Source organism: Tursiops truncatus, chromosome 15 (genome assembly GCF_011762595.2).
Source record: "Tursiops truncatus isolate mTurTru1 chromosome 15, mTurTru1.mat.Y, whole genome shotgun sequence".
Taxonomy (NCBI): Eukaryota; Metazoa; Chordata; class Mammalia; order Artiodactyla; family Delphinidae; genus Tursiops; species Tursiops truncatus.
In genome coordinates, this window is record NC_047048.1 from 83,053,126 (window position 1) to 83,075,042 (window position 21,917).

General features: G+C 45.7%; 2 protein-coding genes across 2 annotated transcripts; one reads left to right on the plus strand and one right to left on the minus strand.

The window, feature by feature from the left end:
- Positions 1 to 9,564: 9,564 nt before the first annotated feature.
- PPP1R3D (protein phosphatase 1 regulatory subunit 3D) lies at positions 9,565 to 13,215 on the minus strand. The gene is made up of 2 exons (XM_073793146.1): positions 13,086 to 13,215; positions 9,565 to 12,906 (listed from the first exon to the last, which is right to left on the minus strand). Exon 2 carries the CDS (start codon positions 12,684 to 12,686, stop codon positions 11,787 to 11,789), a length of 900 nt encoding a protein of 299 aa, XP_073649247.1. The 5' UTR covers positions 12,687 to 12,906; positions 13,086 to 13,215; the 3' UTR covers positions 9,565 to 11,786.
- Positions 13,216 to 13,538: 323 nt separating this feature from the next.
- On the plus strand, positions 13,539 to 21,260 carry FAM217B (family with sequence similarity 217 member B). The gene is made up of 5 exons (XM_033839557.2): positions 13,539 to 13,949; positions 14,802 to 14,913; positions 15,052 to 15,137; positions 16,724 to 18,472; positions 20,011 to 21,260. The coding sequence occupies exons 1-4, from the start codon at positions 13,699 to 13,701 to the stop codon at positions 17,880 to 17,882; spliced, it is 1,608 nt and encodes a 535-aa protein (XP_033695448.1). The 5' UTR covers positions 13,539 to 13,698; the 3' UTR covers positions 17,883 to 18,472; positions 20,011 to 21,260.
- Positions 21,261 to 21,917: the final 657 nt, after the last annotated feature.

Genomic DNA, 21,917 nt, shown 5'->3' on the forward strand with positions numbered 1-21,917 from the left:
AAACTTACACCTAAAGCAGTTAGAGAAAGAAGAACAAAAAACCCCCAAAGTTAGCAGAAGGAAAGAAACCATAAAGATCAGATCAGAAATAAATGAAAAAGAAATGAAGGAAACGATAGCAAAAATCAATAAAACTAAAAGCTGGTTCTTTGAGAAGATAAACAAAATTGATAAACCTTAGCCAGACTCATCAAGAAAAAAAGGGAGAAGACTCAAATCAATAGAATTAGAAATGAAAAAGGAGAAGTAACAACTGACACTGCAGAAATACAAAGGATCATGAGAGATTACTACAAGCAACTCTATGCCAATGAAATGGACAGCCTGGAAGAAATGGACAAATTCTTAGAAAGGCACAACCTGCCAAGACTGAACCAGGAAGAAATAGAAAATATGAACAGACCAATCACAAGCACTGAAATTGAAACTGTGATTAAAAATCTTCCAACAAACAAAAGCCCAGGACCAGATGGCTTCACAGGCGAATTCTATCAAACATTTAGAGAGGAGCTAACACCTATCCTTCTCAAACTCTTCCAAAATATAGCAGAGGGAGGATCACTCCCAAACTCATTCTACGAGGCCACCATCACTCTGATACCAAAACCAGACAAAGATGTCACAAAGAAAGAAAATTACAGACCAATATCACTGATGAACATAGATGCAAAAATCCTCAACAAAATACTAGCAAATAGAATCCAACAGCACATTAAAAGGATCATACACTATGATCAAGTGAGGTTTATCCCAGAAACGCAAGGATTTTTCAGTATACACAAATCAATCAACGTGATACACCATATTAACAAATTGAAGAATAAAAACCATATGATCATCTCAATAGATGCAGAGAAAGCTGTCGAAAAAATTCAACACTGATTTATGATAAAAAACCCTCCAGAAAGTAGGCATAGAGGGAACTTTCCTCAACATAATAAAGGCCATATATGACAAACCCACAGCCAACATCATCCTCAATGGTGAAAAACTGAAAGCATTTCCACTAAGATCAGGAAGAAGACAAGGTTGCCCACTCTCAGCACTATTACTCAACATAGTTTTGGAAGTTTTAGCCACAGCAATCAGAGAAGAAAAAGAAATAAAAGGAATCCAAATTGGAAAAGAAGTAAAGCTGTCACTGTTTGCAGATGACATGATACTATACATATAGAACCCTAAAGATGCTACCAGAAAACTACTAGAGCTAATCAATGAATTTGGTAAAGTAGCAGGATACAAAATTAATGCACAGAAATCTCTTGCATTCCGATACACTTACAATGAAAAATCTGAAAGTGAAATTAAGAAAACACTCCCATCTACCATTGCAACAAAAAGAATAAAATATCTAGGAACAAACCTACTTAAGGAGACAAAAGACCTGTATGCAAAAAATTACAAGACACTGATGAAAGAAATTAAAGATGATACAAATAGATGGAGAGATATACCATGTTCTTGGATTGGAAGAATCAACATTGTGAAAGTGACTCTACTATCCAAAGCAATCTACAGATTCAATGCAATCCCTATCAAACTACCACTGGCATTTTTCAGAGAACTAGAACAAAAAATTTCACAATTTGTATGGAAACACAAAAGAACCCGAATAGCCAAAGCAATCTTGAAAGAGGAAAATGGACCTGAAGGAATCAGCCTCCCTGACTTCAGACTACACTACAAAGCACAGTAATCAAGACAGTATGGTACTGGCACAAAAACAGAAATATAGATCAATGGAACAGGATAGAAGGCCCAGAGATAAATCCACACACATATTGTCACCTTATCTTTGATAAAGGAGGGGAGAATATACAGTGGAGAAAAGACAGCCTCTTCAATAAGTGGTCCTGGGAAAACTGGACAGCTGCATGTAAAAGAATGAAATGAGAACACTCCCTAGCACCATACACAAAAATAAACTCAAAATGGGTTAAAGACCTAAATGTAAGGCCAGAAACTATCAAAGTCTTCGAGGAAAACATAGGCAGAACACTGTGACATACATCACAGCAAGATCCTTTTTGACCCACCTCCTAGGGAAATGGAAATAAAAACAAAAATAAACAAATGGGACTTCATGAAACTTCAAAGGTTTTGCACAGCAAAGGAAACCATAAACAAGACCAAAAGACAACCCTCAGAATGGGAGAAAATATTTGCAAATGAAGTAACTGACAAAGGATTAATCTCCAAAACATACAAGGAACTCATGCAGCTCAATATCAAAAAAACAAAGAACCCAAACCAAAAATGGGCAGAAGACCTAAATAGACATTTCCCCAAAGAAGACATACAGATTGCCAATAAACACATGAAAGAATGATCAACATCATTAATCATTAGAGAAATGCAAATCAAAACTACAATGAGATATCACCTCACACTGGTCAGAATGGCCATCATCAAAAAATCTACAAACAATAAATGCTGGAATATGGAACTGAGTGAACTGATGAGGATGATTATAATTTTTGTGACTTTCTGTTTGAATAAAAAAACAAAAACAGGGCTTCCCTGGTTGCACAGTGGTTGAGAGTCCCCCTGCCGATGCAGGGGACACGGGTTCGTGCTCTGGTCTGGGAGGATCCCACATGCTGTGGAGTGGCTGGGCCCGTGAGCCATGGCCGCTGAGCCTGCACATCCGGAGCCTGCATGTCCAGAGCCTGTGCTCCGCAACAGGAGAGGCCACAACAGTGAGAGGCCCGTGTACCACAGACACAAAAAAAACCCCAATAAATTCTGGAAAGGGTGTGGAGAAAAGGGAACCCTCTTGCACTGCTGGTGCAAATGTAAATTGATACAGCCACTATGGAGAACAGTATGGAGGTTCTTTAAAAAACTAAAAATAGAACCACCATACGACCCAGCAATCCCACTACTGGGCATATACCCTGAGAAAACCATAATTCAAAAAGAGTCATGTACCAAAATGTTCACTGCAGCTCTATTTACAATAACCAGGATATGGAAGCAACCTAAGTGTCCATCAACAGATAAATGGATAAAGAAGATGTGGCACATATACACAATAGAATATTACTCAGCCATCAAAAGGAACGAAATTGAGTTATTTGTAGTGAGGTGGATGGACCTGGAGACTGTCATACAGAGTGAAGTCAGAAAGAGAAAAACAAATACCGTAGGCTAATACATATATATGGAATCTAAAAAAAAGAAAATAAAGGTCAGAGGAACCTGGGGTTGAGACGGGAATAAAGATGCAGCCCTACCAGAGGGTGGACTTGGGGATACGGGGACGGGGAGGGGTAAGTTGGGACAGGGTGAGAGAGTGGCATGGACATATATACACTACCAAATGAAAATGGACAGCTAGTGGGAAGCAGCCGCTTAGCACAGGGAGATCAGCTTGGTGTTTTGTGACCGCCTGGAGGGGTGGGATGGGGAGGGTGGGAGGGAGGGAGATGCAGGAGGGAAGAGATATGGGGACATACGTATATGTATAAGTGATTCACTTTGTTATGAAGCAGAAACTAACACACCATAGTAGAGCAATTATACTCCAATAAAAACGTTAAAAAAAAAAAAAGAACACAGAGGATAAGTTATAAAGCCCTACATATGTGTAACTATAATCCCAGGAGAGAAGATAGTGAATGTGACCAAAGCAATATCTAAGAAATGATGACTGAGAAGTTCCCAAAACCAATAAAATACATCAAACAATAGATTCAAAAAACCCCATGAACCCCAGCAGGGGGAAAAAAACACCCAAACCCTGGTGCACCACAGAAAACTGCTGAAAATCAAGATCAAAATCAAAATCAAATATCAAACTGCCGTCAGAGAGTAAAAAAGACAGGTTACTTTTAAGTAGCATCAATAAGACTAGTAGATGACCAATAGAAACTATAAAAGCCAAAAGATTTAGAATAATAACTTCTTTAAAGTGCTCTAAAATTGGACTTAAACTACACATTGGACAGATGGACCTAACAGACCTATACAGAACTTTTCATAGAACAGCTGAACACACATGCTTCTTAAGGACGCATAGAATATTCTCCAGGATAGATCATATGTTAGGCCACAAAACAAGTGTTAATAAATTTAAGAAGACTGAAATCATATCAAGCATCTTTTCTGACCACAAATTGGGCAACCTAGAAGAAATGGAACCTAGGAGAAACATACAACCTATCAAGACCGAATCATGAAGAAACAAAATCTGAACAGACCAATTATTAGTAAGGAGATTGAACCAGTAATCAAAAACCTCCCAACAAGACAGGTCCAGGACCAGACGGGTTTGCCAGTGAATTCTAACAAACATTTAAAGAACTACTAACATCAATCCTCAAACTCTTCCAAAAAATAGAAGAGAAAGGAACACTTCCAAACTCATTTTATTAGCCAGGCTTATGCTGATACCAAAGCCAGACAAGAACACTATGAGGAAAGAAACTAGAAAGTTCTGAAATAAAAAACTGCAAGCTAGAGTTCTATAACCAACAAAAGTACTATTTAAAAAATAAATGGAAGAATCATCCTATTTGTTATTAAAATGTATTACAAAGTTGCAATTACTAAAAACAGTATTAAAAATAGGAAATAGACAAATGGATCAATAACCAAAAGAGAATCCAAATGCATACCCAAGTATATATTGGAACTTCATATATGAGTAAGAAGGTTTTGCAAATAGTAAATGTAAATTAGTCAGTAAATGCTCCCAAATGCGCAAAACTGGCACTGGGAAAACTGACTCACCATATAAAAATATAACATCAAGCCCCTTATTTCCCGCATTCACAAAGCAAACTAGATGAATTAACTACCTAATGTAAAATGAAAATATTTAAAAACCATTAGAAGGAAACACAGGAGGATGTCTCTATGACTCTGCAATGTGAAAACATTTAAAACATAAAAAGCACAAAGCATAAAAAGTAATAGATATGAACTTTCTGTACATCATTGTCTCCTTCTCTCACACACACATATATAATTTCATTAAGGACTCTCTATTCACTCTTAATCCAGTACTCAGTATTGCCCCAGCTGGTCCTATAACCGTGAACACATTCACTGGCATAACTCACACCCTTCAAGCCCTAGAGAAACATTTCCTTTGCCTATGCCTTTAAAAGAAGGGGACTGCAGTTAATTACACTATTCTGTTGATTTTGTATGTTAGAAATCTTCCCTAATAATAATGTTTAAGGGACTCAGGGCGGGGTGGGCGGGGGTTGGGGGGGAGGGTAGGCTGAAACAATGCAGAGAAGATTGCAGGTTGTGCTGATACTGACATTTTAGTCTCTGCTTCAGAAAGGAGGTAAAATTTGAGCAACCTAAGTGCTCAGGTAAGAGAAAAGACATTAGTTAACTGTCAAATCCTTCCTCTGGCAGAGCAAAACTACAGTTGATTCTTGCATAATGAAAAACTGCTTCCTAATAGTGCCAAACGTCCATTTTCTTGCTTCTCTTTGTATTCCAACTTGTGGCTCTGGAAGTACTAGCAACTAAGTGCACAGTATTTGCAACAATTGCACATGGTGACTGAGAAACATTCTGTAGTTCTAAGCAATTGCTATTATTCTTTAATTTGTATATATGTAAATCTAGACAACCGCATGAACATGACATATTTACAGTTAGATGGCAAGCAAACACTAGAATAATGACTAAGTTTATTTTATAAAAATATTTAATAAGATTTATTCAAAAATAATTTCAGTGTTATCAGAACGATTTTATTTAGATTAATGTTCGTTAGTAATTTGTATCTACCTTAATTTTAAGAAGAATTTAGTATTTCAGAAAATATTAAAGAAACAATACCTTTTAATTTTTTACACTTATTTCACGTTTCTGGTAAAAGTACTCAAATTAGTACATTTTGAACAAAATTACATGTTGTTTTAATCCTTAAATCATACTATCAATACAACAGAAAATAAGTAAAAATCTTGACTATACTGATTTTGCTAAAATGAAAAGAAATTTTTGAAATGTGTACTAATTTACGAATTATATAGGTCATTATTACTTATCCAAAATTCGGCAGTCCATCATCAAATATCCATAATAAATGCATTCAATTATCTTTGATATTTTGCCAACACTCGGTCATAAAAATAATAGCTTCACACAAACTTTTCTATTTCATTACGATGAAGGTATGTGTGAAACTGAAGACTTTATTGCACCACTTGAAAACTCGATTGAAAAGTTTAAGCACTTAAAATATTTCAGGGGCCTCTGTTTGTACTCTTTCCCTAGGGTCAGCAACTGTTGGGGCAGGCCTGCCTATGGCGGAATGCTTCGCTGCATCACAGCTACAGCAACCTGAGTGTGAATTTGCCATGTCATTTACAAGGTTACTCTGAGATATGACATACAGTGCAGAGGAATTACTTACGGCCAAGAGGCCACAAGGCTCACAAGACGGCTTAGTTCCTAGTCTACTTTTGTGCAAGAAGTCCGTCAAGGGGAAGGAAAATTAATGTCTACCCAGGCAGAGTTATTTTTTAAGAAAAACTGAACTAAACAATCCAGCGACTCCTCCCTCCCTTCCAAGGCTGAATGCATACTGGCTCTAACACAGCCCCATACTGGGTACCATCCATGATACAAGACAAACATCTGCGACTGAGAGGGAAGGCTAAGTCCTGAGGGAAACGTAAGCAACACACTCATCTTTCCACCGCCCTGAGTAAACAATTAAAAATACCTTTATGAAGTGCTATGCACGAGCACAAGGAACAACAGAACGACCTGAGAGACCCAGCACAGAATTATACTTTTTCAAGAGGAGTCTGGGGGGCGGCGGGTGGGGTCAACTAAGCGGGCTTGGCGCTCTGGTTTCCTTACAGGCAACACAGACCTTGGGACAAGATGAATGTGCATGCGCAGGCGGATGGCAGGAGGAAGGTTTAAAAAACACCCAACAGCTTGACACAGGCATACATTCTTTCCCCAAAGCTGAATGAATGAATGCAGCAAAGCCCTCTGCGCCACCAGAGCAGACGTCCAACAGTTGGGACTGTGGCGCCGGAAGCTGCCCGCGAGCCGGGGAGGAACCACCACCTTCTCCTGTCACCACTAAACAGTTACCACAAGCTACTTCACGACACCTGTAGCGGCATCACCCACGACACCCAGCGCACAGACCCGTTTCATCCTCCTTCTGCGACCGGGGACATCAGGACATGTGGCTCCCCCCGGAAAGGGGGACCATGGAGAACGCGCTCGCGGCAAAAGGCTGCGGGACAGGGGCCGGGGAGGAAGGGCGGTGGCGAGAGGGGAAACACGTGTGCGCACTTGGCTCTCCGGAGAGCAGAGAGCACGGGCCCCTGCGAGGCCAGCTGCTAACCCCTCCCCGCCCCCCACACACACCTGGGCTCTGTTACATCGTTTACGACGCTAAGCTGTGGGTTCCGCGCCCGCTCCGGAAGCCCCGGCCCGCCGCGTCTCCACCCGCGTCGCCCTCAATTTCGTGATTCCGGCCACTGCTCGCGTCCTTGGTCATCCCCCGACCAGCGGATACGCGCTCCCCCCGATCCCCCCAACCCCACCCGGGCCCCGGACACCCGCCGCAGGCCCCTCACGACCGCACGCCCCGCGACCCGTCGGCGCGAGGCCCGCACCGCCCATCGGACGCCCCGGAGTCGGCCCCCCTCAGCCCCGGCGGCGCCGCCGCCCCGGCCGTTTCCTCAACGGCTTGCCTCAACCGTCCGGAGGCCGCTCTCTCGCTCGCTGGCCCGCCCGGCCCCTGAGGCCCAGCCGACGCCGCAGCTCCACTCGCGCACCCCGCCGTCAGGGAAGTCCTCTCCGGCGCCCAGCTCAACCTGCCGGCTGGAGTAGGCTGCCGCTGCCGCTGCCGCCGCCGCCCAGCTTCGCGTCTCCCTTAAGCGAACGCCGCCGCGCCTCACGCAGCCGAGGGAAGGCGGGAAGTGCCAGTCCAATCGGCGTCGCGTGCGGTCGGCGTCGCGTGCGGTCGGCGCCGCGTCCAATCAGCGCCGCCGGCCTGACAGGCCCCGCCCCCCCCCACGCCGGCGCAAGTGCCGCCCGAGGCCGGAACCAGGGCCGCCGAGGTGGGCAAGGCTCAGGGCCTCAGGTAAGTGGGCCGGCCGCGCCCCGACACCGACCCCTGACCCCGGTCGGCCGGCGGCCGCGCCGCGAAGCTCTCCCCGCACGGACGCGCCGCGAGAGAAGACGACAGTGTCCCTCGTCTGCCTGCAGGACTTGAACCTGGAGGGCCGGAAGCGCCGGCGGCTCAAGAAGACTCCAGGGCTCCCGACAGCCACCCGCGAAGGCTGGAAGGGGCCGCAGTGACACGGGGGCACTCGGCGAACCCGCGGGGACACGATGGTCAGAGTGCCCTAAGACAGGCGCACGCTGCGGGCCAGCAGAGGGCAGCGTAACCACTCCGGGCCTGTCCCCGCTGACAGCCGCGCTCCACCCCGCCCCGCCTTACGTTCCTGCCCCGCCCTGCCCCGCCCCTGCCAGGGTTTCCTAGAAGCAGCGGCTGCGAGTGCTTGCCCTCTCGTTAGCCTGAACCCCAGACCCCTGGGGCACAGAGCGCTGAGGCCATCTAGGCTTGGCACTGAGGGGACTCATCAACAGTGTATTCCCAGGCTTTTTAGAATGTTTCAATTTAAAGTATCAGTTTAAATGATAAAAGCAATGGATGCTTGTGGTGTAAACTGTGCAAGCAACTCAAATAATTACAGCAGACAAGCACAAAAAATTAAAAGTTAGTGATTTCTCACCTTGCCACTTTTTAGTAGAGAGAAGAAAAATGTCAGAGCCCTTTTCATTATTAATTATTATACAATTCAACCTTATTTGAATTGTTTTTAAATAGGTTTTTAGATTATGATGTCAGATGGAAAATCTTATCACTCAATCCGAATGGGCTTTCAATTAAATGTAACAAGCTCTTACTGGGTACATCTCATCACATGGCAGAGAGAGATTGGGCTTTGGCGTGGGTTCGAATGCTAGCTTTGCTACTTACCAGCTGTAGGGCTCTAGGTGAGCTCCTTAAACCTCCCCAAGCTTGATTCATTTCAGCTGAGAAAATGGGGAAATTATCTACCAGGTACTGCAATTTTCAGAATTAAATGAAATCAAATACATACAGCACCTAACATTTTAGGCAAGCAAATAAGAGAGGACACAATAAGTGTTAGTTTCCTTGCCCTGTGTTCAAAGCTTTGTAATTGAGTGAGAGTCACGATCGGGGTGCTGGTGGGGGGAAGGCAGATACACACTAGTTATTCCATATACAGGCTTCAGTAAGCACTAAGGAAGTACAGTAACTGTCCCATCCCTTATGTCCCACTAGAGCTTTCTTCACATGTAATACTGACGTGGCATAAAAGGGTGTATTTCGGTTTCTCAAAGACATACACAACTGTGCTACTGAAGATGAGGTACCATCATACGATGCATTTATTTACTTATCTAGCCAAGATCCTAAATGTGACAGCCTTTTAGGAAGGATGAGACTTATGTGTGAAATGACAATCAGCATGCTTCTAAAGCCTTGTTTCACAGTAATTAGACCACAAGAAAAACACACTTCAACTAACCACCTGTGCACATATACTTTAATATTTAGGCTTAGGTGAAGACACCTTAAATGGCAGGTATTAAAATATGTTTGGGAAGACAACCCAAGAATTGCACAATCCACAACAAAATTCGAACGTCTAGGCCACATAACTGTGTTTTCAGGCCTGAAAATCTCCTGAAGCTGTTCCAAAGCTGCTTTATTAACTGGACAGGTATATTTAAGCTTTAAAATTTTTTAAACGTTGATCTTTTTTCAAAGGCACATGGAGATTCTCTTAATATTAAAGATATAACATTTACTTCATATTCCGTGACCAGAACCTTTTTGGTAAGTGACCTTCATATGGATTATAAGATTCTCTACATGCCTTTACACAGCAATACATTTGCCAGCTCTAGCTCATACCTGAATGCTGTGGACAACTGCCTTGCACGCTGGGCTGGGACCCAGGCCCTCACAGGCTTGCTGAACTAACTGGACAGTTTGTCAAATAGCAGGAAATGCAACCTGGCTTCTCTCCCTCTTGCGTGTCAATGGCGTACACAGTGCTAACAGCCAACGATTGTTCAATTTAGTCACAATATTTTAAATCAAAGTTCCATATTCTTAGATCAGAAGGTACCAAAGAAAGCCACCCCTATTGATGGAATTTTAAAAACTACACAGTTGCAATTATAAAAAAGAAATTGGTTAAAAGGCAAAATGTGTCCTTTACATACTTATTTGACAAATGGCAACAAACATTCAAAAATTTAGAGTCAGTGCATTGGTGACAGCTATCACAAAATTGATTACACTGGTTTCAGCTGTCTCAGAAACAAGCTTCCTAAGTTGGAGACCGTGTCCATCTTAGCTGGGTTTTCACACCTCAGTGCTAGCACCTGCCGTCAGACCACCACTCAGCACCAAAAACAATCACCAGCCCCTCACTGAGGTTTTAAGTTCTTGTGGCAGTCTGCAGGGGACAATGGCCTTGACTTCTTGGTTAGAGATTTAAAAAAAAAAACAGCATTTAACATTTTAAAATTGGGAAACAAGTCCAGATGAGGTTATAAACTTTTCTATCTGAAGGCGCAAAGAACAAAGTTGGCAGGTAGCTGATAAAACCAGGCATATATAAATACAGTTTAAAACACTTAAAAAGTATAAATATTTGTGTATTGTTTTTCCTCCAGTCTGGCTGTTGCTGAAAATACCTGCTAGTTCCACTTGGTAACGTTATTTCTGAAAGATGACTGCTGGAACCTTTGACGCTCAAGAAGACATAGAGTCACCTTAATTCATCAAAAAGGTCATCGCAAAGGGCATCGTTGCCCGAAATTCCATAGAGTTGCCTGAAAACTGAAATAACTTAAGGCAGAATTTTTTAAAATATTTAGGTAGTTCAAATCTAAACAGAATGGCCTGATAAAGTGCAGATACATAATTATCAAACATGTACAAGAATAATACATGACGTGCGAAAAGAGACTGCAGAAAGGGCTGGCTCTTTTGCTAGTTAAAAGTTTTAAGCATTTTCTTCCTTCGCAATTGCTGATGCAGGAGACACACAGCCTAACCGGGCAGCCTGAACTCCCAGGAATGGTTGTAAGATGACCAGATGAGGCATAAATTTCTTGCCTATTAATAGTTTCCCGGCTGTTAGAAGCCTACAGACATTGGCAAGCAAATGTGATCACAGGTTTTTCTTGTCCCAGGGCAGGAATGCCACAAGGGACCACAATGGGGGTCACACTGTACATTGTTTACAATGGGCACAAACACACAAAATGACTTTTTTTCTTTTTTAGCTTATTAAATCCAGAATGTTCCGAAGAAGGCATCCACCAAGGGTAAAAAGTCCCAATGTCACAATGATGACAAATAACAGCTATATTCACAGAGACCCAATCAGGACACACGCAAAAGCCACAGGCTTTCCCAGCGGGAGGATGCAGGCCTTTCCAAAACCACCTGCCTGGGCCTTCTTCAGAGGGGCCAAAGCACCCATGAGTCTACCCACCCAGCACCCCGCCCCAGCATAGGACACAGCTCGGCCTTCTGGCACCTGAGCTTACTTTTTAGACCAAGTGACACAGACGATGCAAGTAGAAGACAGGACGGGCCATGCCAGCACACCTTACAGTGGGAAGTGAGGTCAAACGACCTCGGTTAGGAGATGGGGTGTGAGAAAGGGCCACTGCCCAGATGCGAGAGCCCAGCCAGGAAGTGAGCGCGGGTGCGGCCTGCGCGCGGAGTCTCAGATGAAGTGAATCCAGCTCTCCTCGCACTCCCCGCGCGGCATGTGCAGCGCATGGTTGCGGCACGTGAGGCTGTAGTCGCGGCCGTCGTTGTTGTCCCAGTACTCGGCGCCGGCCACACAGTAGCGCAGCGCGAAGTGCACGCGGGAGCCGAGCTCCAGCAGGAAGGGCGGCACCGGGAAGCCGAAGGTGAAGACGTCCTCGGCGCCCTCAGTGCCCGCCGGCCCGCGCCACCGTGCCACAGCCTCGTGCACGCTGCGCCAGTCGGAGAACGTGTAGCGCACCACCACCTGCTTCTCGAAGGCCAGGTTGCGCACGCGCGCCGTACCGCTGATGCCCAGGTCTGAGCAGGTGACGCGCTCCAGACACACGAGCTGCCGCCCCAGGCGCTCGCCGAAGTCAGGGGTCTCGACGGGCGGCGGGAAGTCAGGCACCAGGCACTGCAGGGTGAACTCCAGGTCCTGGCTGCTGCAGCACAGGTCCGAGTTGATGTCGAGCCGCGACAACACGTGCAGCGGCACGGACGGGTCGTCGCCCGCGTTGAACACCTTGACCTGCGCCAGCTCCAGGCCCAGAGCGTCGGCGAAGCGCACGCGGTGCTGCCGGCTGCAGCCCGGCCGGCACGCAGCGCCCTGCGCGCCTGCGCCCTTACGGCGGCGCTCAGGCAAGCTGGGCAGCGAGCGCGCCCGCCTTAGGATAATGGGCCGCAGGCAGGGGTCGCAGCCGGACGGCGCGGGCGGCGGCGGCGGCGCGCTGCCCGGGCTCCCGGGGGGCCTGCAGGGCCGCGACTCCCGGGCCGCGCCGCCGTCCAGGTCCGAGAGGCAGCTGAGGCTCCGCGGGGCGGGCTTCCGGAAACCGGCGGCGGCGGGGAGGACCGCGGAGCCTGGGCCTCTGAACATGGCCCGGCCGGCCGTCGAGCGATGGGGAGGTGGAACCGAGGGGCGGCCTTCCGACCCCGCGTCCGCTCCCTCGGTGTCCCCGGCCGTGCTCAGCTGCCCCTGGGGAGGGTCCGCCGGAACCTCTGACTGCAGGGGATCCAGTGGGCCGGCTGCGCCCTCCCCTCGACAGCCACTTCGCCCCTCGAGTCCTCGCCCCTCGAGTCCTCGCCCGGGTTTTTCGCTTTGGGCAGCAAAAAAAAAAGCTGATTTCAATCGATGAGTGCTTGCTCTCGTGGAAGCTTTTCGGGGCCACCGCGGAGCGCGGGGTGGCGCCGGCCTTCTGCTTCCTCCCGGGTGCCTGGGGGAAGGCGGTGTCCGCCCAGCGGCCGCTCCCACCCCCGGGGCCCTGGCGTTACTTACACGGCTGCAACTTGTCGGTGCAACTTCCCGGCGAGCCTCCGCCCCGCCCCTCGTGACGCGGCCGCGCGCTGACTCCCGCAGCCCGAGCGCCGCCGCCGCGCTTGCAGCAGCGCGCCGCAGTCCGGCCTCCCGCCCGGGCCCGGGAAGGAAGGCCGGCGGCCGCGTCAAGTGTCCTCGGCGATCGCGAAACAGGTCTGATCAATCTCTGTCCGCGTCTGCCTGGCCCGCCCGCCGATCGATCATAGTTCCGCGTCTGCACAAACGGAGGACCAGGAAAGTGCATGCTGCTGGTCCTCGGATTTCTGGGTTAATGGGGGCGGGGGAGGCGTGCAAAGCCCGGCCTTTCCAGGAGCTCGTTCCCAGGCTGATTTTAAGCCTCGAGGCTAGCCAGCTCTTTGGACGTTTGCACTGCAGCATGTACCCTAGGCCAGACCGAGGGAGCCTCGCTGCGTAGAGGAGAAGCGTCCTGTCCCCACGGCACCCACAATGCTTTGCCGCCCGGGACCGTCCCCGGGGGTGGGGAGCAGGCGGCGTGGCTGCGGCTGCGGCTGTCTCGTGGCGCCGCGCCGGAGAGGAAGATGTGGGAGTAACAGTTCATACCCTGGGGTGACATATGCGGTTGCCTTTAAGCAAGCAGCCTCTGGCGCTTGGGACGCGTTTCTGGAGCCAGAATCTCAGACTTTTAGCTTTGTTCCGATGGGAGCCGGAACCGTCAGGGAAACCGGAGCTTGTTTTCTGCGTCCTTAGGGACCCTGCAGGCTGTCATCTGTCTCTAATTTGGTGCAGAAAACGGCACAGCCTAGGGTGTAAAGCTTGCCAGGTGAAGGCGAGAAGATGGGAGTGCACCAGGCTAATTGGAGGAGGGTTAGTAAAGAACGTTTTCTACGCCCAAAACGAATCAAACCGTTGATTATGGTATAATTCATTCATTGTGAGGGCCCGCATGTGTTTTTTATTCCCATCGTATGTACACTGACCAAAATGGCACACGTGCTTCTTTTGAAAAATAACACAGCAAAGTTTTAGGAAGGAAATAAAAATCTTCTATAATCCCACCTCTTCCATTTTTCAGAGGCAGGGGATATTATGGAAGAAAGAAATACGTATTCACGTTCAAATGGGGCACTTTTAGTAGCCCACTCAAAATAAGAGGCGAAAAGCAACCTTGGGTGGTACAAATCAACAAAATGTCACAAAAAGATAACATCGTGTGACGTGTATGAAGATACTGATATGACTTTTTCGTGGATTGATGTGATAGTGAAGGCAGGAGACTTGAAAGAGAGCCTCCACAGCAGAGTTTAAGCTCCACAAGAGCAGGGCATGTGTGTAATCCTGCCGTTTTCTAGGCACTCCTGTGTTTGTTGAAAGAACGAACGAATGAATGAATGAATGGACATGGGAACTTCGGAGCAACACCCGACCTTAATTAGCCCCACAGATTTCCACAGCATGTTATTTCCAAGGGGATTTTGTGTGTGGGTATGTGTGGGTATGGGGAGAGAGAGAGAGGGAATCCATTTGTAGTAGTGTGATCTTGTATCTAATATCCACTGTGAAAAACAAACAAGATTAAACCGTAAATAGAAGGCAATATCCTTCCACCAGTTTTTCTATACAATTTGAATATTTAAGAACAAACAAGTGAAAACCAACACAATACTGGTGATAGGACCGTTTGCAGTCAGTACTTACCGACACTTCTATTGCTTCTAGTTCCGGTGGTAAGGAGTCCTTTCCAAATATAAGAGGAATAAAGAAGTTACTTCCCCTGCTGCCATCATCTCCCAACAGACTGAGCAAGAATATTTCGAGCGCTACAGCAAAGGTGATGTAAACTTTGAAGTAAAATCTTATTTAGATTTGTTGGGTTTCTTTTCCTGTTTGTTTCTTGTGTGTGTGTATGTGTGTGTGTGTGTGTGTGTGTGTGTTCAGGGTATTTATTAACTACGTGTCTGTTTTTTAGACAGTCCATCAAACCCTAGATGATGATCAGCCGTGTGACTTTTTCAAGAAAGGGAATAGGGTGAATAAATCTTATCAGAAAAGCAGGTAAATCGTTTTTCATGTAATTGCTTTATCTTGCAAAAGGCACGTTATCTCGGTTCTCCAGATTGATATGTGTGGTTGGGAAAAAATATGTCTGTTGATAGGAAATATATATTTCTTGTCTGGCAGAAATGATTTTAAACATTACTAGTTGGTAAAAATTCCAGAGGTCATAATTCTTGCACTGTTAGCAGAATCCACAATTTTGGGTAAATCCCTTAATCATCTGTCTATGTTAGTTTCCTTTTCTATAAAAAGGATACTGTTAACGTTTATGGATGCACACAGACAGCTAGAGGTAAATGAAAGTTTTAACAATATTGGCTATGAGTTCTAAATAATGGCAATTCCTTTATCCATTTCGTCAACATTTACTGAGCACGTGTTATGCTACTGGCAATGATTTAACCTCCAACGTGTTTATTTGTTAAGAAGTGACACATTTTCAAGTAATTGCTTAGTGTGGTGGAAACACAGACGAATGTAAACCAGACAAATGAACCTCTGAGGTTTCCACAAAGCATGTTTACCACCCAATTCTTTTTTTTTTTTTTTTTTTTTGCGGTACGCGGGCCTCTCACTGCTGTGGCACAGGCTCCGGACGCACAGGCTCAGCGGCCATGGCTCACGGGCCCAGCCGCTCCGCGGCATGTGGGATCTTCCCGGACCGGGGCACGAACCCGCGTCCCCTGCATCGGCAGGCGGACTCTCAACCACTGCGCCACCAGGAAAGCCCTACCACCCAATTCTTTTAAGCCCACCAGACTGATATTGCTGAGAAGTATTATTCATCTTGGCAAAATGCTACGTTCTTGGTAAATAAGTCAAAAAGAAAATATTTTCAACCCTGATATGAGACCCTGTCTCAGAATAAATTAGAGGAAGGATCAGTTGCCATGCTGGTAATGCACACGGTATTCACAACATCTACTTCCCCGCCATTCGAAGGATTGCATTAAACCTATTTTTTAAATTCGTATTGTGTTAAAAGGTATGATTTTATTCCTATTCCTCTAAACAGTTTTTCTGAGTGTGTTTTCTATTTGAAAACACTTTGATAAGCTTTTGGTTTAAGGTGTAGGTTGTATATGCTACACTTTTCCTTAAGATTTTTGTCAGCTCAGAATTACCACCAATCAGTGATTAAGTTCTGTAAAACTTGCATTTTACATCCTGTTTACATTTAATTGAAAATAGGTATATGAAAGAAAGCTGTGGATTTTACTTGTTCGTGTTATTAAACACTGCTCATCATTAACAGGACAGAGTCCTATGAGAGATGTTACTAATGTTTAAAATGATAATATAAGCACTTTATGAAATGTTAGTGTTTTTCTTAAAAGCTAGTGTTTGATGTAAAACGGAGTCCATGCATGGACTCTGGCACCTGCTCTATGATGTTTCCTAAGTAGAGTGTGAAGTGGAAAATTGTCCTGTAACAACTTCTGTGAGTTTAAAGGCCTCACATTTTCTAATGCCTCGCGATAGCTGAAATATACCACCAGGGGGTTCTTTTGGTTCCGTTGTTCAATCATTGGCTGGCCAGTTTTTGTCCGATGGACTAAGAATTGCAGGTTTATTTCTCGCAGCAATATGAATGCAGGCCCCTCTTGGAATAAAGTACAGCGTCCAAAGAATTCAAGAAAAAGGCAGAGTAAATCCCAAGTCCCCCATCTCTCGTCCCAGCCGAAAAGCAGTCTCGGAGGATGTGTCCCCCAACCAACTGAGGATAAACTGAAGGAAAGCATTTCCCCGGAAGGAAACCCCAAAAGGAGTCCCCTTGGCTACAGGTGTCGGGGGTCCTCAGGGAACAAGTTGTTTCTGGACTTTCAGACGATGAAAATTATCAAAGAAGATGCTGAGGAGGACAGCGCCAGTGACCTCTCTGATTCAGAAAGAATCCCCGTCCCCCCTTCTCCCCTCACGCCTCCAGATCTTCATCTTCGGGCCGAAGAGATCGATGCGGCTCACTTCGATCTGCACCCAGGGCAGGGTCCCACCCAACAGCCCGAATACTCCTACCCTGACTTCCTCCCGGCCCCGTGTAACTCCTGGGACCTGCGGGACATGGCCGTGCTCTTGCACTCTGAGCGCAGGACAGAGGCCGTGCCCAGAACCGGGGGGCTGCTGGGGAAGTACATCGACAGGCTTGTCCAGCTCGAGTGGCTGCAGATCCAGACTGTCCAGTGCGAGAAAGCAAAGGGGGCCAAGGCGAGGCCTCCCACTGCCCCTGGGACCTCGGGGGCTCTGAAAAGCCCTGGGAGGAGCAAGCTGATTGCCAACGCTCTGTCCAGGCCTCAGCAGGAAGGGCCTCCGAAGTCAGGCCCTTCACGAAAGAAAGACGTGCACCGCAAAGAAGTCCATCCATCCTATTACACATGTGAGGCTTCCACCAAACCCCTCGATGTGCTGAATAGCAGCAGACTGTGTTCTCAGAAGCAAACCCTGGACGTGCAGACAGAGGAGAAGAAAAAGAAATCCAACAAGAGCTCCAAGCTGCAGCGCTGGGATCTGTCCTGTGGGGACAGCGGTGACCCTAAGATCAAGAGTAGCGTGAACCTTCGCCTTCCCAGGCAGCCAGCAGTGATCGGGGACTCCACGGACACCTACAAGGCCTCCAGAGCGCCAGCACATGCAAGTCTTAAGCAAAAGGGAAATGCAAATAATTGTGCTCGAGCCACTGTATCCAGCGAGAAAAAGCTCAAAACAAATGGAGTAAAACAAAACACACACAAATTCAAATCATAACTGAGACGATGAATTGCAAGGACCTGCAGGTGCCTCAATATTAGAGCTCTTCCAAAAGTTACAATACTGTGAATTTTAAGAGACTTTGGGATTACTGACACTGAAGAGGTTGACCAGTTCTTTAGTCCACGCCACGCCCACCCAAGCCACAACAGGGTGGTTTCCAAAGAAGGGTGTCTTTCAGTAACCATATTTTGCGTTGACAGTCTTAGGCAAATGAGAGCCCTTCAGATAAAAATTAACCAAGGTCTGTGCCGTATAAAGAAATAAAACGACAGCTCTCCAAGGGAAGAGTAGACTAAACTTCTGAAACCTCAGCCAGGCCACGTACAGCGCAGGTAAACTAGTGCGTACTGCTTCAAACGGTGTAGAATCCTGAAGGTCTGAAATAGGGCTCTCTGCATCCTCATCCTAAACTATTCAAGCAGAAGGTCCGGGCATCTCACTCCTGGGGAAGCTTCGGCTCTTCCTCGAGTTACGGAGCAGCTATTATGAGCAAAGTCATTTATCACTAAGCTGCCTGTTCCTTCCAGACAGTGGAATCTAGTGCTTTCAAACACTTTCCCTGATATGGGTTTAAAAAAAACAAGGCCGGGCTTCCCTGGTGGCGCAGTGGTTGAGAGTCCGCCTGCCGATGCAGGGGACGTGGGTTCGTGCCCCGGTCCGGGAAGATCCCACATGCCGCGGAGCGGCTGGGCCCGTGAGCCATGGCCACAGAGCCTGCGCGTCCGGAGCCTGTGCTCCGCAACGGGAGAGGCCGCAACAGTGAGAGGCCCGCGTACCGCAAAAAAAAAAAAAAAAAAGGCCTTTTCAATTTAGAGGTGGTGGCGAAGTCCATTTCTGTATTCTCTAAGCTGAACTTAAAATAGCGTGCAGGCTTCGTCCCAGTGGATGTCGGCGGGTCTAAGCACAGTTGTTAGCACGTGATGGGAGGAAGAATGAAACAGTTGGCACCAGAATCCCCGGCGTGTGTGGCTTCTCTGAAGAGGTGCCGTGGGAAAAATCATCAGAATGATGATCTGTCTTCATTTGCAAGAGCAGGACTTTATAATCTTGCTGGGAGCAGGGAGTGGGAGGGCGGACCATGGATAAAGTTACTGAATGTCTTAACCTCCTCACCTGGCCCTGCGGCTTCCTGACTCCCCTAAATGCTTCTTATTTAACTGCTGTTAAGTCACATCTACTTGTCCCTATGGTTGTGCTGAGAGATTTCTCTTGATATTATGGTGAATATCCGTAGAACCTTTGCTTGACTACTTCTTGATGTACAGTATGTTTTAATGACTGTAGCTGATTTTATCCCTTCAAACGATTATTCTATTTGTTTTTTTACATATATATTTGTTTCTGTTTTGTCACCTTTGGGACAAATGAAAAACTCGGCACTTTTCATCTGAAAATATTTACTAACTCGCAGACTTTTCACCTAGTAACTCAGTGTCATCCAAGGCACTGTTTAAGTTAACATAAAGACAAGATGCGTTTATAAATAATTAAAATAATAGGCCGAAGTTGAATATTAAGATGCCCTTTTAAAATCTGATTTTAATTGTATTAAACAACAAAAATTTTTACGGTAATTTTTTTTCTTCTAAGGCTTTTTTTTACAGAGTCCCTCTTATATTCTCTCTCACACCACCCTACTGGAGAAAGCACTGCTTACAATAAAATCTTATGCATTTTTATAAATGAACAAACAATGTACATCTGGCAGGCATTACTTCCATGGTTCGCAATTATACTATAACTTTTGTACTCAGTATAAGTATAGTGTTTTGAAAACAGTGCTAGTCTTACTTTTCCTTTCTGTGGTTCCTGAGTGGCACCCCACATGTCCCTCGACGGCCCTGCTCCAGTGAGTACAGATGGGTTAGTCCTATATACACTGCCGGCATGTATATAGGACCCAATTCATGAGTCGTTCTCTGCTAGATTTTTTTTTTTTTTTTTTTTTGCGGTACGCGGGCCTCTCACTGTTGTGGCCTCTCTCGTTGCGGAGCACAGGCTCAGCGGCCATGGCTCGTGGGCCCAGCCGCTCCGTGGCATGTGGGATCCTCCCCGACCGGGGCATGAACCCGTGTCCCCTGCATTGGCAGGCGGACTCTCAACCACTGCGCCACCAGGGAAGCCCTCTCTGCTAGATTTTTATGTAGCTCTTTATGAAGTATTCCGGGTCGATAAATCTCTGTAAGCACATTACATATATTTACACACATCTATATACACATATATACGCCTGATATTAATCCCACAGGGTTTATGCTGAGCTGCCGCCTCTACCAGTAATGCACCTGTGCAGGTACCCTCAGAGACCTTTCCCGGCCTCGCGTATGTCTGAGCTGATTGAGAAATGCTGAGGTAATGCCTTGAATGTTCCATTTGTTCCTAGCTCTTTGACTTGAAGTTGGTTGCTTAATTTGGGGGGATAGCTGTAATGTCACATGTTAAAACAGTTTTAAAAGCCTGAAAAAGTGGCTTGTTTACTTTTTTGCCTCGGGTTCGTAGTTTATTTTAACCAACATTATTGTGAATGGATCAGAGCTCCTAATGAATACAGGTTCATTATGGAAGATAAGCACAATTTTATGATTTCTGATGCACACATCTTAATGCACTAAACGCGGCAGATAAAGATCTTGCCATTCAAGCAGACAACATTGGAGAGTTGAGTCAGGAGCTCATTCAGTTCATCAAATCGAAGCCATTGAATCTTGTGACATGAGTCATTGTATTTCTAAGAAGTGCCTCTCATTTCTGTGGAGTTGTTTACATACATGTTGCATTTAAACCAATTAAAATGATCCAATAAAATAAAATAAATGGTAGCAAAAAAAAAAACCCCAAAGTTTAGAGAATCTAAGAAGAACTGCTTCAAGCTTAGGATCAGGGGAAAAAGTTGTAAAAACAGTACAAAAATGAATTACAAATATATATCAGTATTAGCTACAATTGTTTAGGTTGAGACTACTTCTCAAATCTTTAATGACTAAACTGGCTGCAGGTTTGTAACTTAACTGGAATAGGGTGGGATTGGTGGCTATGACAGAAAAGATGGGGGAGAGGATATCATTGATTAGTAGTGGTTCTTAGGCCTATTTGGTTAGTTTCCAGAAGGAAGAATTTCTACCTTCCATGTTTAAATATTATCTATTTCCTCTTTCCTTTGTGCTCATTTACGTGAGTAGTAAAATAAAAATATAAAACTCTTGGTGGTACCGTATTTCAAGGTAATAGAGAAGCAGCACTTATTACTTATTCATGTACATGTACAGAGCACCATTCAAAATGGCCTGAAAATATTCAGCATGTTATTTGCCGTGTAATTATTGTATGCTTGGTTTTGTATATAATAAAACAATACACGTAGGTTTTTGTGAATCTGGACTTTTTCCTTCCTTGAGATCAATTAAACACTAGAAAAATATTGCCTGGATTTTTCTGGTATGGTTTTCATTTGCCTTTTATGCAGTTTTATTTCAGAGTTTGTCTTATTTCTCTCCCTGATTAGTTCAAAAAACTACTTGAGGGGGAAATTCTGTTCCAATTCCTTTCTTAATACTGAGCAGCGTGCATGGCAGCAGTACTAGAGGCATCTGAGGAGCACCCCTGGCTGTACCTTTCTTGGGTCCCTCTTCCTTTTATGACCCCCAAAGGTGGTTAGGGAAGCAGATGAAAATTCAATAAAATTGACATAACGCGGTAGAAATCTATTGCACGTGAACTTACACATCCAGAAATGAGTCCCGTGTCTTTTCAAGGAAGCCCCCCGGCTGGGAGATGGCAGTTGTGGGCAGCCACTGGCGTAAGCATTCTGAAAGGTTTCCTGCCCCTCTTTCTAAACTCACTCTGACAATGAGGCGCCCTCTTTTGAGTCTACCAAATAGTGGCAGTTTAAAAAAATAATTTTGGGGTGTAAAAAAGCAAGTTCACTGAGTAAATTTCAATCTTACTGACTTTATTCTGTGATTCACGAATCAGCAGCATGGAGTCCAGCAGCTAGAAAGGAGCTCTGCGGGGCTGTATAAAATGGAACTA